General features: G+C 46.8%; 1 protein-coding gene across 1 annotated transcript in view; it reads right to left on the reverse strand.

The window, feature by feature from the left end:
* Positions 1-22,978, reverse strand: part of SLC16A10 (solute carrier family 16 member 10) — a 73,046-nt gene that overhangs the window by 32,190 nt on the left and 17,878 nt on the right. Inside the window, exon 2 of the mRNA XM_037012271.2 lies at positions 2,108-2,252. Coding sequence (XP_036868166.2) covers positions 2,108-2,252 — 145 coding nt within the window. The remainder of the gene's footprint in view (positions 1-2,107; positions 2,253-22,978) is intronic.

Here is a 22,978-nt window from a genome sequence, read left to right on the forward strand (position 1 = left end):
ACATTAGTTTTCCAGATAGTTTCAACTTACTTAAGGTGCTAACTTATTTTTTTATTTAACCATCTTAAGGAGAAAAACAAAACCTACTTCCCTTCTTCCTTCAAAGGGTCTGTTAGCAGTAGTGCTCACCACACGACGCCATCGCGACCATCGGCTTCTATGCATGTTCACAGCAGCTTTGTGCATCCGGCAGCTAGAAAACCAGCGCCGCGGACATAAATCGGAAAGTCTTTCGCCACATTTTAAATGCTACGTGCTGGCAAGATTAGCTTTGCGTCTGTTCCACAGAGAAAAGGCCCTGCGTGTGTGTGGCGCCTTCAGCGCTCCTGGGCCTGCCTCTGCCCCAGGAACACGGTCCGACTGCTGACGCCCAACGGCTGAGGACACTGGTGTCAATCCGTAAGACACCCATCACGTGGGCAAAAAGGACTCAGAGACACCGAGGTGACCCGGGGTTGGGAGGAGGCTTTCCTGAGAGGGCAGAACCCGAACTGTAGGGAAGTGGCCCTGCTGTCTGACACCTCGCCTTAGACCGCATGCCCCCCAGCTCCCCTAAGAGTTTGGTAGCTTTTGATCAATGGGTTAAATACTGAAATTAAACGGGAAAATACAAGATCATTACATGTGGTAAGGTAAATGCAGTTCGAGGCATACTGTTTCAGTTAGGGGAGAGAAAGGGGAACTAGGTCACAACAATAAAGATACTCCGTAACTTTTACTTCTCAATGGTCACACGTCTGAGGGCACTGCTTGCCGTCAGCAGGCTGGGAGGTATGTCTGGCCCACCCCATGGGGCAGGGAGTTCCACAGGTTCCTCCGCCGCAGCCCTCTCCCCACCGAAGCTGACTGGTAATGCCGTCAGCAAGGGCCGGGGCGCCGACAGAGGACGCCTGGAGGCCTGGGACCCACGCAGGCAGCTGACACACTGCATCGCTGCTGAGAAAGCACTAAAAGTAAATCATCCCACAGACGTCCCCAAGCAGAATCTGAGTCCAAAGGAACTTTCCTGTTTCTTTAAAAACTTTAGAAGAAAAAAAATCACGAAGGCACTTTAAAGATGGAATACCTACTTTGTACCAAGAATACAAATAATTGTTTAGGATCCAAATAATTTCTAAGTGGGTGAAAGAGAGGCTCTCTTTAGAACTGAGGAAGGGTAAAACCAGTAAACCAAGGATTCTGTTGATTAAATCCCAAATATTTAAAAATAAACAGGGCAAGAAGTGTTAAGCATGGCTTGTTTTTATGCCACTGACCATAATCACGCTTTTCCTGGAGGGCCTGCAGACAGCCAGGGAGGGAAAATGAAGATGAACCACCGGAGCACAGACGGGAGGGAAATCGTCCGAAGAGGTTTTCTCGTTAATCACCTCCTGTTAGCCAGAGCTACGGATTAAACCGGTGTTTCTCTAACTGGCCATCATTCTGACAATGCAAAGGGATTCGCCAGAACCGGAGCTGCATGGAGAGTGGCCTTACGCGGCGCCGTGCCTGCCGGCTCCGTGAGTCAGCCCCCCTTCCGCGCACTGTGCCCTTTGCCAGAAACAGGGAAAGTGTGCTTATAGTAAGGTTTATTTAAACACTTCATTTTGCCATCATCTGTTTAGATTTTAGCATGCTCTTTTTTTTTTTTTTTAATGCATACAGGAATTCTCTACCCAGGCTGAAATAAATAGCCAAATGTTTTTCTCATTAGTAAAAATATTTCATATTGAGCCTATGAACAATTGCTTCAAAATACCACTAACGTGCCCTTTGGGCCTCAGACAGGAGCTGAGTTTAAGACCCTTTGTTTAGAGAACTCTTGGTTATAACTTCTAGAATTTTCTTATGAATAGAAAAGGCAATTGGAGAAGCTTTTAGCTGCAGGGCACATACACAGCCTGACTGACGTCCAACTCTTAGTTTGCAAAGCTGAAGCATTCAAATTCTCAACCTCTGATCTGCAGCTGTTGGTAACAATACATAAGTTACACTGCTTAAAGGTGATGCAATGAAAAGGAGTATTTTCCCTTGTAAACAGCAAAGTTTCTGGGGGAAAAAAAAAAACCCTTTAAGGTATCTAACAGCTCTTAAAAAGCAACATAGGAAGAAACCAAGTCCTTACCTTACAAAAGAACTAGACAGAAGCCCGGTGAATCCCACCGCAGCGCCCACGACAGCTGTTTTCCGACAACCATATATGTCTGTGAAGATGCTGACGATTGGGCTGCAGAAGAAGATCATCCCCATGGACAGAGAGTTCACCCACGCTGCAAAAGGGGAAGGGACACGGCAAGTTACACTTACTCCGCGAGATGCGATACATACTTAGAAAAATACTCACGCAGAAAGACCCCAGGCAGACTGGCGAATGGAGGGAAGCTGGAGTGACTTAGGGACAAGTCTGAATCCCAGCTTGAAGGTTTTCCACTTCATACTGTAATTAGCATATGATTATTTGTGTTTGATCAAATTCGTGAAAAGTATGTATTTGTAAATAAATCATTCTTGTATGACCCAAACACTATTAATCTCTATCCTACTATCTATGATTTTAAGAAAACTTGTAATCTAAGGAAAGAAGTTCATTTGAATAAACAGTAACAATGAGATATATTTAGGACCGCATGTCTGTAGGTGATCAAACTGGAAGGGAATGAGTTCCTGTGGGAAGGAACAGAATTATGATCCTTAGGACCCAGTGGTCAAGAACTGCACATCTGCTGAGACTTAGTTCTTGTGCTAAGGGAATCCAGTCATACACAAGTAGACAATGTGCTGAGCTGGATAGTAGTTACCGGGTATTCTCTTCACTTATGAAACCATATACACATTTTACCTTCTTTTCTGAAAGTATGTCATTTTTCCCAATAAAAAAGATTAAGATTCGGAAGTCATAATTTCCTGTTCTGATTCTGGAAACAAACAAATAGATGGTAACCAAGAACAAGAAACAAATGCTGAGTACAAATTACCATAATTTTGTGCTAAAGAAATAAGTTATCTCACAGGATATCAAGTCTGTAAATGCTTCTTAAAAAGTATAATAAACTAAGGGGGCCTAAGGGGACATGTCACTACAAGACTCCCTACCGAATCAATTATAGCCTCTTTAAAGAAATGTACTTTAAATACAAATACACAAGTAGAAAATAAAAAGATATGCCATGTAAATAATAACCCTAAGGAAAGTTGGAGAGGCCATACTAATAGTAGACAAACAGACCTTAAGACAAGAAATATGACTAGAAACAAAGAGGGACACTTCAAATGACAAAAGTGTCAAGGCACCAGGAAGATCTAACGATGATAAATTTATGTGCACCTAACAATAGAGCTTCAGAAATACAAGCAAGATAATTTGATCACTACCTGTGCAATAATGAGTCTTAAAAAATACGTATTTGGTCATTCAGATGACTAAATATATATTCCCTGGATATATCTGGTCTTCATACCCAGTTCCTGAAAATACTGCAGAGTCATAAAGACGAAATGGGGGTCTTGTCACATTAATGAGAGACTTTTGGACCCCACCCGAGGGGAGGGGCTGGAGGCTGAATCAGCCAATGGCCGGTGACTTAGTCAATCAAGACTGTGCAGTTAGGCGCTCACAAAAACCCCTGAGAAGAGCTTATCGCTCTCCCGGATCCTGCTTCTGTTGGACAGAGAGCATCCACGCTGGGGAGCCAGAACCCCAGCAGGTGTCCCCGAGCCAGGCCCCCAGCTCCATGAGGAGAGAAGCTCCTTTGTTTGGGACCCTGCCATGTATACCGCTTCATCTGGCTGTTAACTTGTATCCTTTATTAAACTGATACATAAGTGGTTTTCTGAGTTCTGTGAGCTGCTTTAGCAAACTAATAAAACCTAAGGGGGAGGTCGTGGGAACCTCCAGTCTGTAGGCAGTAGGTCAGAAGCACAGGGCCTGGGGCTTGCAACGGGCGTCTGGAGCAGGGGTGGAGGGTGGTCTTGTAGGGCAGAGCTCTACGCCTGGCAGATCTGGTGCTGTTTCCGGGCAGATGGCATCAGAATTGGGTTGAGTTCTCAGACACCCGGCGGGTGTTTCAGAATTGCTTGGATGTGGGGGGAGGGGAAGAGACACGCCACCCCACCCCACCCCACCCCCACCTCTCTCTCACACACACATTGGAATCCGGTCCAGGAACCTGAAAGGAGTTATACTGCTGTGTAGGCAATTGGTATATAAGAAAAAAACACACTACCCTACACCATATTAAAAAATAACCTCAAATTGGATCATAAAACTTAAATGTGAAACTGAAAACTACAAAGCTTCTAGAAGAAAACATTCAAGAAAATCTTTGTGACCTTGGGTTAGGCAAAGATTCCTTAGATACAACATCAAATACACAAATCCACATGAAAAAATTAATGAACTAAACTTTGTCAAAACTGAAACTTCTCTGTGAAAGATACCATTAAGAGGATGAAAAGATAAAGCCAGAAAGTGGGAAAAAAGATTTACAATTATGTATCTAATAAACAACTTGTATCTAGATTATATAAAGAATTCTCAAAACTCAATAAAACGCAAGCAAACCAATTTAAAAATGGGCAAAAGATTTGAACAGTCACTTCACAAAAAAGATAGACAAGTAGAAAATACGCATATGAAGAATGCCCAATACTATTAATCATGGGGGAAATGTAAATTAAAGAGACAATGAAAAGCCACACACATACCTATTAGAATGGCTAAAATGAAAAGGTCTGATCATACCAACTGCTGGGGAGAACAGAGAGTAACTGGAACGGCCATACACTGACACTGGGAATATAAAATTGTACGACCACTTTGGAAAACAGTGGAGGAGGTTTTTTTAAGTTAAACATACACTTACCATATGACCCAGCCACTGCCTCCTAAGTGTTTACCTAAGAGAAACACAAGCATCATGTTCACACAAAAACTTGCATACAGATGTTTACAGATGCTTTACTTCTAGTAACCAAAAACTGGAAAGAATCCAAATGTCCAGAAATAAGTTACTAGACAAACAAATCATGGCATATTCACATAACAGAAGACTACCCAGCTGTGCGGAGGAGTGAACTCCTGATAACTACAATACAGATGGACACCAAATAATCATGCTCAAAGGAGTCAGACCAAAAAGGAGTGCAGAAGGCATGGCTCCATTTACGCAAAATTCTAAGACACAAATTAATCATAGTGATGGGTGGACACCAGTGTCTACCTGGTGGTGGCGAGGGAGCTGGGCGGAGGATTCCCAAGGGCACAAAGAACTTTTGAAGGTAATGGGTATGTTCATTATTTTGACTGGAGTATTGGTTTCACTCATATGCACCCGTGACAAAACTCATCAAATTACATACTTTAAACATGCTGTTTATTACATGTTAATATACTTCAATAGGATCATAAGGACCAAACAAACATACTTAAAATGCTTTTCGATGGAGGAACGTGTCAGAACCAAGCCCTATGCGCCTCGACCCCGGCCCTCGATGCTCTCCGCCTCCTCTGAGCTCCTCCAGCACTTGCTGCTGGTGCCACTGGTGGTCACTGACCCCAGGTTCTTTACCCTATGCACTGTCTTTACACACACACACACACACACACACACACACACACACACACACACACACGCATGCACTATCTGGTCTCTCCAAGTCTCCCTTTCTTAAATGCCATACAAGGCCTCATACAGGCTCTCCCACTTCTGTTCTTCCTATCATAGCAGGTTCTCAAAAAGGACCAAACGATGAATGGGAACATTCAGGCCTTGAAGGAAGTTTGGTATGTACCAGATCACTGCCCTGCTCACAGGGCAGCACCCAAACTACCTCCCTGCCCACAGCAGGGTGTCCCCCTTATCCAGGCACCTGCTCTCTGAGAAGCCAGAAGTTACTGCTCACACAACTAAGACTACTTACAGCGTTTCACAGAGTCCAGAAAATTAGAGAAATACAAGTGAGAGGGGGATATACAGCTCATTCATGCAATAAATTTATACTGTGTCAGACTGCTGGGCACTGCGGGTCTCAAGGAGCTCAGAATCCAGGCAGACGGACGAGGACACAGCAGCGGCAGCTCTCACTGACCGAGGCGTGAGCTGTAGGCAATGATGAGCCTCTTGGCACGGGTGCCCACCCCAGAGGCGGGAGGGAGAGGCTGCCACACACCCTCTGCCCCAGGTGACACCCACCCTGGAAGGCTGAACAGGCCCTAATAGGGCGAGGATGGGGAAGGAGGAGGCAGGAGTGTTCCAGGCAGAAGTGCGGCAGGGACAAAATGAGTGCCTGCAAGTGGCCGTGTAAGGGTGCAGCTCAGCCTTGCCTGTCACTGTAAGAACACCCGTTACCCGTTAGATGTGAGTGAGTCATCTTGAGGTGCTAACCTCGGAATCATATGAAAGTGTGATTTGCAAACAGTTTGCAGACTGGACTGTTTATGGGGGAGACTGGGAGGGAGGCCATCGGAAGGCTGTCACAAGTGACAAATGGCAGTGGTCTGGGCCCAGAAGCAGCGAGGTATCGAAGGAAACAGGCTGAAGAGATGCGAGTGACGGAACCGGGAGGATTTATGAGCCACTAGATGTGGAGAGATGGGGGCTGGCGGGGCAGGAAGGCGGCAGTGTGGAGAGGGCGGAGGCGGGGGTGTAAGAGTACAGACGGTGGACGGCGGGGAAGTCGGGGCTCCTAGGGCCGGGGTCCTGGGTGCACTCACACCGCCTGGTGGTGTAGCTGGCCCGTGGCTAGGCCGCCCTTCCACACCCGCAGGCATCAAGCTGTTGCTACAGAGGGCTGGGCCGGGGCTCCATGGGGGCAGAGACGCCCGTGCTCGACCTGCCCCCGGGGCAGCAGCGGGGTAATGAGCCCTTTCGCCCCAAGGAACGCGCTGCCGCCAGTTTCTCTGGTCACACTGAGTCCACAGCGAACCTGCCCGGGGCTGGGGCCCACTAGCAAGGCAGATGGTTTTGGGGGGGTGGGGCGGGAAGATGGTGAGTTTGTTAAAAAATTCCAGCGACTTTCTCAAAATGCCTGAAAATAAAGCAAGATTCTTATTCATCAAGGAAAAAAGAATCACTGCTTTGCACTAAATTCTCTTTCAGAAGTTTTCATGTCACGGGCACTTTCTCAGTTCCTGCACGCAGAGCAAGTTGTTGGGGAAAACAAGCCGGGCGTCCCTCGGCTGCTGCGGCCCCGGGCGCTGGGGGGGCGTCTGGTCGCCCTCCGGGGGGCGCCCCGCACACCGCGGGTCCGCATGTTGGGAACGTCCGGCAGCAGCGCGGCGAGGAGGCGGCTAAGGAGATGACAGACAGGCGCCCGCGGTGCAGACGCGTCTGTCCCTCCTCCTCCTTCCCGGGCCTCGGGCTTCCGCCCCGGGACCCCCAGCGGGGGCAGCTCGAGGCCCGCCTCCGCCCCCCGCGACCCCCGCTGGGCCCGGGGACCACCTGCCGGGCGCCCTCGCAGGAGAACCGGGCGGCTCGGTCCGTCCCTTCTGGGCTCCACGCCCCCGGGGCCGGCCCGTCAAACGCTCTCATCCCCGTGACCCGGGCTCGCGGGGCAGGGGCGGCAGGAGAGATTTGCAGCCGCCCAGCTCCCCGGGGACCGCCACACCGGCCCCACCCTTTACACAAGGGGACACTCGGTGGCCACGGGGCGTGACCGTACTGAGGATGACAGCTGCAATTTATTTAGAACTGGGACACCCCAGACGCTTCATGTAGATTAAGTCATTTAATATCCACAGCACCCCGAGGAGGTTAAGCTGTTCGTGAGGAAACCGAGGCACCGCGATTAAAACACCCGCTCAAATGCCCTGGGTGCTGAGGCTGTCACCGGAGCCCAGGGGCCTCACACTCGGCCGCCGCGCCTACGGCCTCTGAGGCGATTCAACCGAGAACTGCACTATATTAAGAGTATGAGAAAGGGTAATGCAAGAGTCAAGTCTTCACTTCCATAGAAGGCAGTCTATGAATAAGATAAATTCAAAATCCAGCCATCTAAGCACTTTGTCTAGAGACGTGAAGCCAACCACAGCAGCTGAAAGACTTGAAGGCAGAGGCCCGTGGGCAGGGGTCCGCTGGGGGCAGGGGTCCTCTGGGGGCAGGGGTCCGCTGGGGGCAGGGGTCCGCTGGGGGCAGGGGTCCGCTGGGGGCAGGGCGCTGCTCTTCCCTGGGAGCGGTACAGAAATCTGATCTTTTACACTGTGCCTTGGATAACCACAAAAATTACTTTTAGAAAGAAAACTGATCCCAACTTTGTTAGAATGAATTAGGACATATGCCAAGTCCTTGCTTTTTAAACTTTATGACCCCACTACGGTGAAATGACTTAATAGCACTGCCCAGCAACAGACCAATGGAGAATGAACCCTGAGGATGGGGGTGCTGTGACAGTGGTGTGGCCTCGATGTGCGAACGGCTCCAATGCCTAGAACGGACTGAATCTGTGCACCAGCTATCAAAGGTGGGTCCCCTAAGCCCGGTGGGAACACAACCCCTCCTGATTCGGGGCTGTGGGGCGGTGGGGGCAGGGGGAGGCGGGTAGTAAAAACTAACCAGACCTATGCTTGCAACTGGTTTTGTCTGAACTGAGAACCTAGTTCACTAGCTCAGTTACCAACTGCCAGACCATGTAGCCCTCGGAAGAACAAAGACAACCACGCCTCTCACAGTGAGAAGGTCCACAGCGCGAGGGCAAGGTGGGTGGGGGTGAGGTGACTGTGCAGCAGCCGGGGAGGGACGGCCTGCCTGTGAACTGCCTGCTCGCCAAGAAAGTCAGTTCTGGTATCAGGCCAGTGTAACAAGAGGCAGAGAGTTGTGCCAAAATAGTCCTTTGTGGGATTCGGGGGAATTTAAAAGCAATTTAAAATCATACAACTATGTTTTGCTATTTAATACTGCAGCATGTGCTATTTTAAAAAGTAAGCAGAGTCATCACACATCACAGAGCTCAGCGTAATGAGGCCATTCTAGACAGCTGCAATACCCCCACTCCCTTCAAAGGGGAGGAAGAACTGTTTAGTCATTCAAGGCACTGATCTGCGCGCAGGCGTCTGGGCAGGTCTGACACCGCCACTGAGGGGCAGCGACCCACACAGGTCAGTTCCTACCTAAGGGTGGATTTCTGCCCCAGCGGATCAAATACCTCCTTGCCGGGTCCTAAGTACCAACCAAACGAAGATGCCCTTGTAACCTTAGCCACAGTAACTCTCCCAAGGGCTTACTTGTTATTGAGCAGCAGGAAATTAAGGAATAGGTCAAACTGCCGTGGTAAACCATGAACTGCACACAGAGGCAAGCCCACCTCTCACTCACATGCCTCCAGACACTGGGTGTTGGACCTACATCATCTTTTATATAAAATATCTTACCATTCATAATGTGTGATCAAAACTGAAAGTTTCTGTGATGACTGCCCTTGCACTGTTCACCCTGTAAGAACTTATTCACTATGTAAGAACTTGTTCACCTTGTAAGAACTTGTTCGTTATGCTTCAGAAGATTGGAGACTGACGAGAATTAGGCTGGGGGTTGATTAATGATTGTGCATTGAGTCCCCTATACAGAATTTTATTGTTGTTAACAACCATTTGATCAATAAATATGAGAGATGCCCTCTCAAAAAAAAAATATCTTACCATAAAGTAGTAATATTAAATAAGTCATAGAAGATAACATATTAAGACGAGTTGAGCTAACGAATGACAGGGGAAAAAGCTTTAAAGAAAAGTAGGAACAATGCCAAAAGCTTTCATCCTTTCCTCTGTTCTATCACGTTCTAAAGTCTTGATCTTCTCACCACAGCATGAAAGCAAAGATCTGTCTTAGACAAATCAAAATCAGCCATTCTGTCTAATCTCAGAATCAGGTTCAAGTGCAGGCATCTAGAAAACACAACAACAAAGAGTAGACAGCCGATGGAGTAAGGCCCAAAGGCGGGTGCCGTGCGATGCGCCCTCAGAGCCCCACCCTGGCCACTGCAGGTCACAGACGCACTCAGGAGCCTTACTGAAGCACAGCGGACGCTCAGCACTGACACAGACTCCCAAGTAAATGCCCGCTGTTGTCCAGGCCTCACAGCTGCACATTGGCTGGCTGATGTCCACGGAACAGGAGATCTCATCTAAATGCTATCAAGTTGTGGCTGTGTCATTTCCAAACACAGAGACTGGCAGAGCAGAGGGCTGGGGTGTGCACCTGTGCAGAGGGCTGGGGTGTGTGCAGAGAGCTGGGGTGTGTGTCTGTGCAGAGGGCTGGGGTGTGTGCCTGTGCAGAGGGCTGGGGTGTGTGCAGAGAGCTGGGGTGTGTGCAGAGAGCTGGGGTATGCACCTGTGCAGAGGGCTGGGGTGTGTGCAGAGGGCTGGGGTGTGTGCAGAGAGCTGGGGTGTGTGCCTGTGCAGAGGGCTGGGGTGTGTGCAGAGAGCTGGGGTATGCACCTGTGCAGAGGGCCGGGGTGTGTGCAGAGGGCTGGGAAGTGTGCCTGTGCCGAGGGCTGGGGTGTGTGCAGAGGGCTGGGGTATTTTTAAACTGTGTTATTTGTCCTTTTATTATTGGGTTGTAACAGTTCTTTATATATTTTAGATACTAGGCCTTAAAGATACATGTTTTACAAAAAAAGGGTTACAAACCTGTGGGTTCTCTATTCATCTTCTTCATGGTGTCCTTTGAAGCACAAAAGTTTTTAATTTAGATGATTGAATTTATCTCAAATTGATGCTTAATTTATCTATTTTTTTCTTTTGTTGCTTGTGTTTCTGATGTCATATCTAAGAACCTGGTTTACTGCCTAACACAAGGTCATGAAGATTTACAGCTATGTATTCTTCTGAGAGTTTTATAGTTTTAGCTCTTATATTGAGGTCTTTGATCTATTTTGAGTTAATTTTTGTATGTGGTGTGAGATAAGGGCTATTCTTCATCTGACTGTCCGGCTGTCCTAATACCATTAGTTTAAAAAAATGATTCTTTCCCACAAGGAATTGTCTTGGCCTGCTTTTTTACCTAAATAACTTCTAATATTTAGAAAAAAAATAGTATTTTGAAACAAATAAAATCTTCCTTTATTTTTTAAAGTTTTACAGACATAATTGTTATGCCATAAACCGTGCACGAAGTGTTCAGTGAAAAGCCTTGACCTGTGTTATGTGCTTGTGCAGCCAATTCCCCAGCCAAAGCAATGGACATTCCTGTCACAGGGTTTCTGTCACTGGAGATTAGTTGGCACTTTCTAGACTTTTATGTAAGTGGAATCCTACAAACGTACTTTGTTTTTAACTTTTACATTTACTTTAATTCACATTTGCTGAAAATTCTTCAAATATTGTGGCTTGAATACAACTACATTATTCTTTAATCCCTCAGTCGTTACTGTGTCTAGATCTTGTTTTTAGCACACAAAAATATTTTGACTGTAACAACATAGTGATTTTGCCGAAATAAAAGTGAACAATTTTATAGGAAAATTACATGGTGATGTATGAATGCATGTCCTGTTTTACGTTGTTACACATCTAAACATTACAGGCCTGTCAAAGGACTTCTAAGATATGTGAAATAATGGAATTCAGTCACCTTTGGTATTTTGCTTTCAATTGTTTAAAACCATAACTTCACTTATTTCCTAATTTTGTTGCTATGAAGGTTTATTTGTCAAGTAGACAGCATATTTTAACAGCTTTTAGACCTAAGACACATAAGATGCCCTCTGCACTTTGGAAGTGGGCTGGGCTGCTAATGTTCTGTTTCTTCCTAAGGGTGTTTGTAACTATCCTCCACGCTGTATAGTACACGTTTCCACACTCTTCTGTACACAGGTTGTATTTCAGAGTAAGTGAAGGAAGAAAATGAAAAGGAAATCATCTGAAAAATTCACAGTATGTGCCCCTGAGAGACCTATAACTCCTTGGTATAAAGTCGTATCCCACTTGCTTATATATGAACTCGGCTTTTGGAGGAATCGAATCAAGCCATGCATCTCTCCGGGGTCTTCGCTCCCTGCAGCAACCAGGGACCCCAATACAGTCGGGAGAGCCGGGCGGGACCCGAGGGAGAGAATATCCAGCCAGTGCCCAGCGGAGCAGGCACAGGGCTCTCCCGGTGCAGACCGCCCCCAGCACACAAGATTCCACTTCCCGTGTTTCAGCTTCACGATGGCACGAAAACAATGCGCATTCAGTAGACATTTAATTCGAATTTTGAATTTTGGTCTTTCCCCAGGCAGCAATATGCGGTATGGTTCTCTCGTGGTGCTGGGCCGCGGCGAGCCTGGCCCCCCGTCAGCCCCGTGGTCACGAGGGCAAATGCCCAGCACACACACACAGCCATTCTGACCCACACAGCCACTCCAGTTTTCACTTTCAGTACAGATTCAATAAACTCCGTGAAATATGCAACACTTTATCATGAAAAGGCTTGTGTTAGATGATTTTCCCCAACTGAAAGCTAGTAAGTGTTCTGAGCACATTTAAGGCAGGCTTGGCTGAGCTGTGCTGTTTGGTAGGGTAGGTGTATTAAATGCACTTTTTACTTCAGTATTTCCGATTAATGATGAGGACAACCTAACAGTCATCAGGACGTCACGCAGTCACAGTCGGGAGAGATCTGCCACGTGTCATTTAATCCTTGCCACTAACTCTGCCAGACGGGGCGAGGCCCCATTTCTCTGGCAGGAAAGCTGAGGCTCACAAAGATCGGGTAGCTCTCCACGAACCGCAGAGCTGGTTAGCAGGGCCGGCTCGGGCCCCGCTCTGCACAACACTTGCGGCTACACCACATTCACTGATTTAGCAGCAGTGCGAGGATGGGCTCAGAATTGGGAAAGCAAGCAAACCATCCCGATGAAGACAGCGAGGCCTGGAGTCCAGAGGGCAGGAGCCGGCCTCAGCCCCTTGTCACCGCAGGCCAGCCTGCCTGGGGGACCCTCTGCCGCCCCGACCCCGGGCCGCCTGCCTGGAGGACCCTCTGCCGCCCCGACCCCGGGCCGCCTGCCTGGGGGACACTCTGCCAGCCCGACCCCGGGCCGCCTGCCTGGAGGACCCTCTGCCGCTCCGACCCCGGGCCGCCTGCCTGGGGGACACTCTGCCAGCCCGACCCCGGGCCGCCTGCCTGGGGGACCCTCTGCCGCCCCGACCCCGGGCCACCTGCCTGGGGGACACTCTGCCAGCCCGACCCTGGGCCGCCTGCCTGGGGGACACTCTGCCAGCCCGACCCCGGGCCGCCTGCCTGGAGGACCCTCTGCCGCCCCGACCCCGGGCCGCCTGCCTGGGGGACACTCTGCCAGCCCGACCCCACCATTTGCTCATTCGCTCCAGCTCTCACTAACACAGCGCTTCTGAATTCTCCAAGTTTTCCACAATGTAACTATATTACTTTTATAATTTGAAAAGTTACTTGTTTTACTATATGCCTATATAATGTTTACCGTATGCCAGACACAGTTCTGTGTTTTATAACTATTAACTCACTTAATTCTCATAATCACCCTAGGGCATTATCAGTATCCCCCTTTATCTAAGGACCCCCAAGGCATGGCAGGGGGAAGTGACTGCCCAAGATTACACAGCAAGCAATCAGCCCAGACACAGGCGCGGCCGGGTAGTGGGCCCTGTAACCGGCACAACTGCCACCTGTCTGTACAGCTGATGTCCTCGCGGGGGAAGGCCACTATCACCCTAGGGGGTTCGATCGGTGCAGAGCTAGGCGGGGGAAGGGGGGGAACAGACTATGGCTAAACAGAACCCAAGTCCAGGCCAGGCAGGCAAGGGGAAGGGCGCACACCGGAGAAACAGGCTCCTGGTGAACGGCCTGCGGGACACCAGTGGCCGTGCAGCCTGGTAGGGCTGCAGCCTGAAGGCAGATGGGGTGTTTAGGAGGCTACAGAGCTGCTCCACACACACACACAACAGCATGTCCAGACCTGAGCACAGGGGTCATGCAAACACCCAAAAAAGGGTGGAGGCCACCAAAAACAGAGCAGCCAGCCCAGGCTCCCTTCCAGACACTATTTAGCTATTTATATGTAAAAACAAAGGAGTGGCCTCCTGCCGGTGAACAGATTCACTGAAGATTGTTACAGAAATAAGTTTCTGGTAGAGAAGAAAAACTGGGTGTGAATTTCACAGCAAGACTTGCTCCCCCAGAAATCAAACAAGGCGGACTCCACTGTGCTGGCATTTCATTGAGAACACAACCCCCGACAAGCATAGACTCCAGTACCAACATTTGCCTCACGGTTGTCATGACAAACCGGTCGGGGGAAGTCATGAAGCACACCCAAAGAATTCTTTTAAAGCAAACTGCATATTCTGACATACGATGTGTCCCATAATTAAATATTCCATTCAAAATTCAAATGTAGGCTTCCTTAATTAAAAGTCTGGTGGCCTGAACATAAAACCTGATTTTGGTGTTCTAGCTTATATGAATTGTTTTTACAGAGATTACTACAGTGTAAAATGACCTCAATCAGATTGAATCCAAAGTGCCAAAGTCAAAAAAAAAATCACTTTGAATTTTACTTGTTTTCTAAAGGAGAAAAGAGAAACAACTTTGTCTATCCATTGTCCCAGCCTTCCCCAGACAGGTCTGACCGGATTTCTGCTTTGCCCTGTCGCCTTTCACTCAAGCTGCCTCCTGTCACAACCAGAGGCACAGGGGAGGCTTGGTGGGGTGCTGTCGGGAAACGTCCTGATGTGGGGCTCCACCCCGAGCCCGGAATCCCACTCTCAGGGTGTTCGGGGAGAGACCGCAGACTGAGTGCCACGTGGCTGGTGCTGAATTACACTAACTTGAAATTTAAAAACCACTTTCAGTTGAATTTAAACACAAGCGAACAGCTTTATCATGGAAATAGTGCCTGTCAAGTACTTTGCTCTGCATCTCTGATAAAACTGGTTTTCTGACCAGTAAGTAACTCTCAGAGCCGTTGAGAAGAGGGCGCGTCAGCGGCAGTGATGAAGCCACAGGCATGCCCGGTCACCAAGGCTTTGGCTTCAGAGCAGCTTTTGGTATCAGGCTGGGGCTGTTGTCCTCTTTTCCAACACTGAACTCACCAGCCTGTTCGTTTCACATGGGTTCCAAATCACTGTATTTTTCCATCCAGCCCACGCCTGGCTTTCCTGGAAGCCTGACAGGCTGCTCGGGAAGCAAGGACTTTCCAAGGTGCCAACACGCAGCTGCTCCTTCCCAGGAGGCTCCAGACCGACCTGCCTGCCTGGTGGGCATCACCCCACAGAGACTTACTGCTTGACTTTAGAACCTCTTACAACACAGTGTTAAATGAAAAAGTAATACTCGGTGACTTTAACTATGTACAAATTATATGTAAACACAAGAACTGAAAGTTAATGTGAAGAAATAAAAACAGTTGGAGGGTAAAGATCTTTCTTGACTTATGTGTTAGTATGTTGTTGTTCATGCAATTAAAAGGCACCGAGAGGTAGTGATCACAAGCTGCCCCTGGTAAGGCCCCTCTGGAAGGGACAACATATCCTCTGCTGGAGAAACGGGTCAGCCGCCTCCAGGCAGGCAGCCTTCCTCAGCACATGGCCTCATGTAGCACACGGGCGGAACTCTCTGAACAGAAGGGGTCACAGTGTGTACGGGGCCACGGAATGAATGTCTGCGCTCCTTAGCACCAGCTGGCACCGTCTCGGTCAGCTAGTGTACCTCCTCCCACAGAAGAGCGCCCTCGCCCTCGCCAACCGCTAACAGGTGAGAGTGAGAAGAGACAGGAGCCTGTCTCCAGTCGGGGGCTAAGACAGGTTCGAGCGCTGACTCGATCAATTCACCAGCGTCCTCATTGGTAAGCCAGGGAGGAGAGCGGTGCCCACCTCAGAGGGGCAGGGGCATCAGAGTGATGTCTGTGGGGAAGAGCTCGTGACTGGCTCTCGGGAAGCACCCGTGTCAGCGACCGTGATACTGCACGTGACCATATAATGCTAACTGGCCAGTTATCCTAGCTGAATGGACGGGAACACACCCCAAAGGGATGGGAACCCCAATCCGAGAGGCAGACCCGAGGTTCCCTCTGCCCACTGGCCGCAGTGGGACAACAGCTTCAGGCTCCTGAGCCCCAGCAGCCTGGAGGTGCAGCCTGGATGCGTGGCGAACCTGAGGGACATGGCCCGGCCCATGCAGGGTCCCCCATGCCACCGCAGGGAGCCTCCTCTCCGCACAACAGATCCTGCTTTCTCCCTTCAGTCCCTACTGCCCCTAAGCTCTGTTTTGCACCCAGTGATCAGAAACAGCCTCTTTGCCCCCGCCCTGTGTATCCCCCACTCCATGCCCCACTAGACCGTTAGAGACTCCCTGGTGAGTAGCAAGAACCACATGCCATTTGCCAGGACTGGGGAGACATGAAAAATGGCACCGTCATCAGAGGCGAGTGTGCCAGGAGTGCCAGGAGCGCCATGCACCTCCAGCCCTGCTCCGCCGTGCACTAGTCCTGTGGCACAGGAGACGGACTCCCAAGTACAAGAAAGGAAATGTTTCCTCTACACCTTAGATTCCTTCATAGCACACAGCTGAGCGCTCGCCCCAAACTGGGCACATCCCTTCCCCACCCAAAACCCCACGCTTACAGGAACCCAAGCTCCTTGCCCTGGCCTACAACCCTCCACATCCAGCCCCTGCACCTCTCCACGTGGGGCAATGACCTTCTCTCTGTGCCGCCCTCTCAGGCGCTGTGCTTCTGTGTTCCTCCTCCAGGAAGGCCGTGCCCACTTCACTCCTAGACCTTCCAGGCTGTGGCCGCTCAGGTCTCTGCTCTAGCGCCCTTTTTCTCCAACAGGCCTTGCCAACTGAGAGCACCCCTTTCTAACATTGTCCTATTTCACTTCCGGCAAAGTCTCTGTCACTCCATGACATTCTTACGACCCGTTTACCATTTCTACCACTAGACGGTAATTTCTGCTACACGAGGTCCTGTGGACTTCACCACCGTGCCCTACTGCCTCGCCCAGTGACCAGCACACAGAGGGGGGCTCTCAGTGCTTGTTGGGCTAAATGAATGAGTCACAGCCACCGAAGATGATAATGCTACTAATATTTAATGACTACCCATTATCTCAGTTACACCCTGACCGCCTTACAAGGCTCCCCACTTTACAGATTAGAATACCAAGGCTCAGAGAGATTAACTTGCTTAAGTTCACTCAGGTAGTAATTGGCAGAAGCAGAATTCTGGTCTGATTCATAAAAGAATATACAAGACTAGCAAAACTGGACAGCTACATGTAGGAGAATGAAACTGGATCACTGTCTAACCCCATACACAAAAGTAAATTCAAAATGGATCAAAGACCTGAATGTAAGTCATGAAACCATAAAACTCTTAGAAAAAAACATAGGCAAAAACCTTTTAGACATAAACATGAGTGACCTCTTCTAACATATCTCCCCAGGCAAGGAAAACAACAGCAAAAATGAACAAGTGGGACTATATTAAGCTGAAAAGCTTCTGTACAGCAAAAGACACCATCAATAGAACAAAAAGGAACAAAAAAAAACTTCTACTGGTTTTTAGAAATGAAGAGAATATATTTGTAAATGACAGATCCAATAAAGGCTTGATGTCCAAAATATATAAAGAGCTCACATGCCTCAACAAACAAAAAACAAATAACCCAATTAAAAAATGGGCAGAGGAACTGAACAGACAGTTCTCTAAAAAAGAAATACAGATGGCCAACAGACACATGAAAAGATGCTCCACATCGCTAATTATCAGAGAAATGCAAATTAAAACTACAATGGGGTATCACCTCACACCAGTAAGGATGGCTGCCATCCAAAAGACAAACAACAACAAATGTTGGCGAGGCTGTGGAGAAAGGGGAACCCTCCTACACTGCTGGTGGGGATGTAAATTAGTTCAACCATTGTGGAAAGCAGTATGGAGGTTCATCAAAATGCTCAAAACAGACCTACCATTTGACCCAGGAATTCCACTCCTAAGAATTTACCCTAAGAACGCAGCAATCAAGTTTGAGAAAGACAGATGCACCCCTATGTTTATCGCAGCACTATTTACAGTAGCCAAGAATTGGAAGCAACCTAAGTGTCCATTGGTAGATGAATGGATAAAGAAGATGTGGTACATATACACAATGGAATACTACTCAACCATAAGAAGAGGGCAAATCCTACCATTTGCAGCAACATGGATGGACCTGGAGGGTATTATGCTCAGTGAAATAAGCCAAGCAGAGAAAGAGAAATACCAAATGATTTCACTCATCTGTGGAGTATAAGAACAAAGGAAAAACTGAAGGAACAAAACAGCAGCGGAATCACAGAACCCAAGAATGGACTAACAGTTCCTGTGTGGTGACCTCCAATGAGTTCTACACAATGGTATAAAGGGCATATCAAAGTGTGGGCAAAGGGTCTGTTTGTGTTTATACAGAGGATCAAAGCCTAATTGGGCTACCCAGAAAATGAACTAAGATACGATATGAAGAAGAACTTCCAACATCAGCACTCTCTGGAAGACTCATACCAGAAGATGATCATCAAAAAACCTCTACAAAGATCCAGGCAATGCTGCAGTTGTAGCTGCATCTATCCCACCAGTTCCTGGACTTGCCATTGGAATGAAGAAGGAGATATCTAAGCTGACCTGCGCATACAGTAAAACAACAAATTTGACTGGATCTATACTGTTGGAACTCAACCAAGAATTAGGAGAAGTGCAAGTTGTAGTGCTCCAAAATCTTACGACTACAGACTATCTACTGTTAAAAGAACATATGGGATGTGAACAGTCCCCAGGAATGGGTTGTTTTAATTTGTCTGATTTCTCTCAGACTGTTCAAGTTCAGTTGGACAATATCTACCATATCATAGACAAATTTTCACAAATGCCTAGGGTGCCTAACTGGTTTTCTTGGTTTCACTGGAGATGGCTGGTAATTGTAGGTCTGCTTTGGTTATGTAACTGTATTCCTATTATGTTAATGTGTGTATGCAATTTAATTAGTAGTTTAAAACCTATACATGCTCAAGTTACTATACAAGAAGATATGTCAAAGAAATAATCAATCTTCCCATGTTATCTTACGTCTGCTACTCCTATAGCTTTTCTTCTTCCTTCCTAATTACAACCCTTAAATAGAATTCATGCCTCATATCGAATTTACCGAGTATCATAATTCCTCCAGGTGGTAAAGATACCTCGAGACAAGTGTTGGGCATAGAAGCCACAGGGCATAAATCTTCAAAGAAGTAAAAAGGTAACCTTTTCAAACAATATGGCTTCTCTCTCACTTACCAACTTTACATCTCCCTGTATGGCCCCAGAAGATGACTGGTTAGCCAGAGACGGGTAAGACTCCTCAAGGGAGGAACAACCTAAGACAGGCACAGTCGCAGGGGGGCCATCAGGTGAGAAATTGGGGATCAACAGAGGTGAGGCTTAGAATCTCATGCCCCCTGTTTTGAGAGAAATCTTCTGCATCCGTGGTTGTTTTATTGCCCTTGTCTAGCTTGGATTAACACGTAGTCTACAGGCACACACCTGATCATCTACATTTGCTCTCTTACAGCACTAAACTATGTTTTCTACCTTTATCTTGCATCTACCTACCACTTCAGCATTTTATTAAAAATAATAATAATAATAATAATGATAATAAGGGAGAAATGTGAGATTCACATATAAATCAAGTATAAAAATCAAACGAATATCCATATTTGACCTGATTGTTTATAGTTCATAATGCGTGATCAAAACCAAAAGTTTCTGTGATGACTGCCCTTGCACTGTTCACCATGTAAGAACTTACTCACTATGTAAGAACTTGTTCACCATGTAAGAACTTGTTCGTTATGCTTCAGAAGATTGGAGACTGACGAGAATTAGGCTTGGGGTGAATTAATGATTGTACATTGAGCATTGACTCCCCTATACAGAATTTTATTGTTGCTAACAACCATTTGATCAATACAATAAATATGAGAGATGCCCTCTCAAAAATATATATATATATATATATATATATATATATATATATAAGACTATAAAAACATACTTTTTTTGTCTTATAATTTTAAATACAATTCCAATATCCAAGGTTTATGTGATCTTTTTTAAATGTTTTATTATTTTTTATGCTAAGGTACATATAAAATGCACAAATCTCAGCATACAGCTTGATGAATTTTGACATATGTATATACCCATGTAACTATCAGCCAAATCAAGATATCAAACATTCTCACTAAAAAAGAAGAAACAAAACCTTACCTTCTTAACCCTAGTGATAGGCCATGTGCAAGTCAGGTGTCTTCATTTGTACTGTGCTAATAACTCACTTGGCAGGCTTGTTGTGAGAGGCAAACATATAGAAACAGACTAAAAAGTACAGAATGCTCTGCAGATGTATTGCAATATCTTAAAATAGTCACTGGCTGCCTAACACGAACCTAACTAGACCCAAAAGAAGTGCAATGAGCAGTGATATCCTGCAGTGTCCCGTGCCATCCTGGCCCAGCTGTCGGCAGAGGCGCATCTGACACTCCTCGGCCTCTCCACAAGCCAGCACGCGTTCCAGCCGCCACGCCTTCAGCTGCACCGCCTGAGTGTGGCCACGGGAGGAAGCTAGCCATGCACGGGTGCCACGAGGAGGGCCTGCAAACGCCAAGCAAGCACTCCTGGGGACGCCGGCTTCACCCTTCCAGCCACACCCATGACCCCGGCTCCCCCCGGGCCAGCACCTAATCTGGAACACTGTTCTCGATAGTCTTCAAAATCTTGATACCTCTTATTCTAGGATTTGAAGATAATTCCCAGGAAAACAGCGTTTCTCAACTATAAATTGAAAAGTAAGGCACTATTGGCTGTGATTCTGATATTTATGACAAATACTAGATACGTGTAAACATATACCACTAAATATGTGTGTGCCTGGGTCTGAACAAAGTCACCACTGACACGTCACCACCCAGCAGGTCCGCCTTCACTGTGACTTTCTAATGGAAATCGGAACCCAACGGGGTTCAGCAGAGGGCGCTGAGTTTGGAGTCCAGACGGCTAGCTTTGCATCCCAGGTTTTGTTTTTTCTAGTTAATCTGAGCCTTAGTTTCCTCATCTGTAGTGTAAGGACAATAATAATGGCAATACCACCATCCAGTTAGGATCAAGGGTGCTATTTATGCAAAAACATACCAGAAAATGTAAAGCAGTGAACTGACTTTATGTTTTTTATACAGCTGTTGATAGCAAATCTAACAGCAAATACACAGTGTAAACTTCTATTGGTTTTTAGAAAGGAAGAGAGTTGTAGGGAATACTTATTTGACCATAAAGATGCCCAAGAAAACATTCCTTTATTCAGGGGGTCTAGAGAAACTTAAGAGGTAAAGGGACATCAAGGGCACTTGGATGAGCCCTGGAGGAAGTAGGTTTTTAGAGAACTTAGTCAGCATTTCACTGCATCTTTGTCATGACATCTGACTGTACATGTCCCAGTTTTCCAAAACATGTGTTTCCAGAAATGTCACAGAAACGAAGTGATAACCACTCCACAGCCATACTCATTTACCAAGCATACTGCCACGTCTACAAAGATTCCTCCAAACCACTCCCATGAGCCCTGGAGATGAACTAATTAATTACCTGTTAAGTAATAACATTTTTTTTCAGGTTGATAATGTGAACTTTAGTGTGGTTATAGAAGCAAAAAACAGTCTTCACAGTCCATTTAGATCTTGCTAAGGATTTTTTTTTTAAAGACTAATTCAGGATTGAAATTAATTTTATTAATAAAATTAAGGTATTTTCAGTAAAATATTTTTTTAACTGTATTTCATCTTCCCAGTGTTAAGGCTGAAGTATGATTATTTTTAATGACTTGTGACTATTTAGCCATCAGCACTTACAACTCACAGTCTTACTAATTACCAGTGAGGAAAAGTCCAGATACTGTGCAGTGAACTGAACTTGAACTCTGACAGTTATTAATGGATGAAATTGCAGAGGTAGGAAAAACAAATACTTGATTAGCAGAGTTTATAAACATTTGTTTTTCCTACAGAAAGTCTGTAAAGAACATTTTCTACTGGATGTTTCCAGAGATTTATTTTCACATCACACTAAAGGTCACACTGAACACCGGCACCCTGCCATCCCCACGCAGGGACCGCAGCCGGAAGGTTTCGGGGAATCCATGAAGGAAAACACTCTACTGGGGAAAATAAGCCTTTTAAGGTTTTTCTTTTCAGACTGTGTGAGCTTTCGTAAGTACAAAAGCCCATTTCTCGGCCATCAACAAGCTCAAATAACTAAGTTCAGAATAAGCAGATAAAAGGCCTGAAGGGCTGAAAACACAGGGTCCTGTGAATTTCCAGGCCACTCACAACCCAAAGCTCACGTACTTTGTGGCAACTAAAAAGCCCCCAGCTGGTCAGGACCCCCTTCTGTCGCGGGGTAAACCACCGCGGGTTTACAGGCGCTTCTCCCGGGGCCCAGGCGTCCGGTTTGCTCCCGATGCGGCCTCCCAACCCGCCTCGGAGTCGCCCTGCAGTCCACAGCCCGTTCCCACCTCTGACCAGCCACGCGGTATAATACAGTAGCACCAGCCACATGTGGCCATTGAGCACTGGAAAATTAAACTTAAATCTGATACTCAACTCGGTTATTGAAAAACTCTTTTGTTTGGAACAATTTATATATGTGACTCTACTTTCTCCAACTGTACATTTCAAGGAATCTAAATACAAGAGCAGTACCAAGCATCCACATTGACATGTACTATAAATGTTAAAATACACAAGAATTTCAAAGACTTAGTATGAAAAAAATACAAAATATCTCACTAGTAGTTTTTTACATAATGGTTACATATTGCGATAATAGCGTTGAGATATACTGGGTTAAATAAAATGGAGTACTAAAATTACCTTTGCCTAATGTTCTCTACTTTTCAAACTATGGCTACGAGAAGATCTTCACTTATACGAAGGCTTGCGTGACGTTTCTGCTGGCGGCACCGCTACAGAGCTGC

Source organism: Manis javanica, chromosome 13, assembly GCF_040802235.1.
Source record: "Manis javanica isolate MJ-LG chromosome 13, MJ_LKY, whole genome shotgun sequence".
NCBI classification, from domain to species: Eukaryota; Metazoa; Chordata; class Mammalia; order Pholidota; family Manidae; genus Manis; species Manis javanica.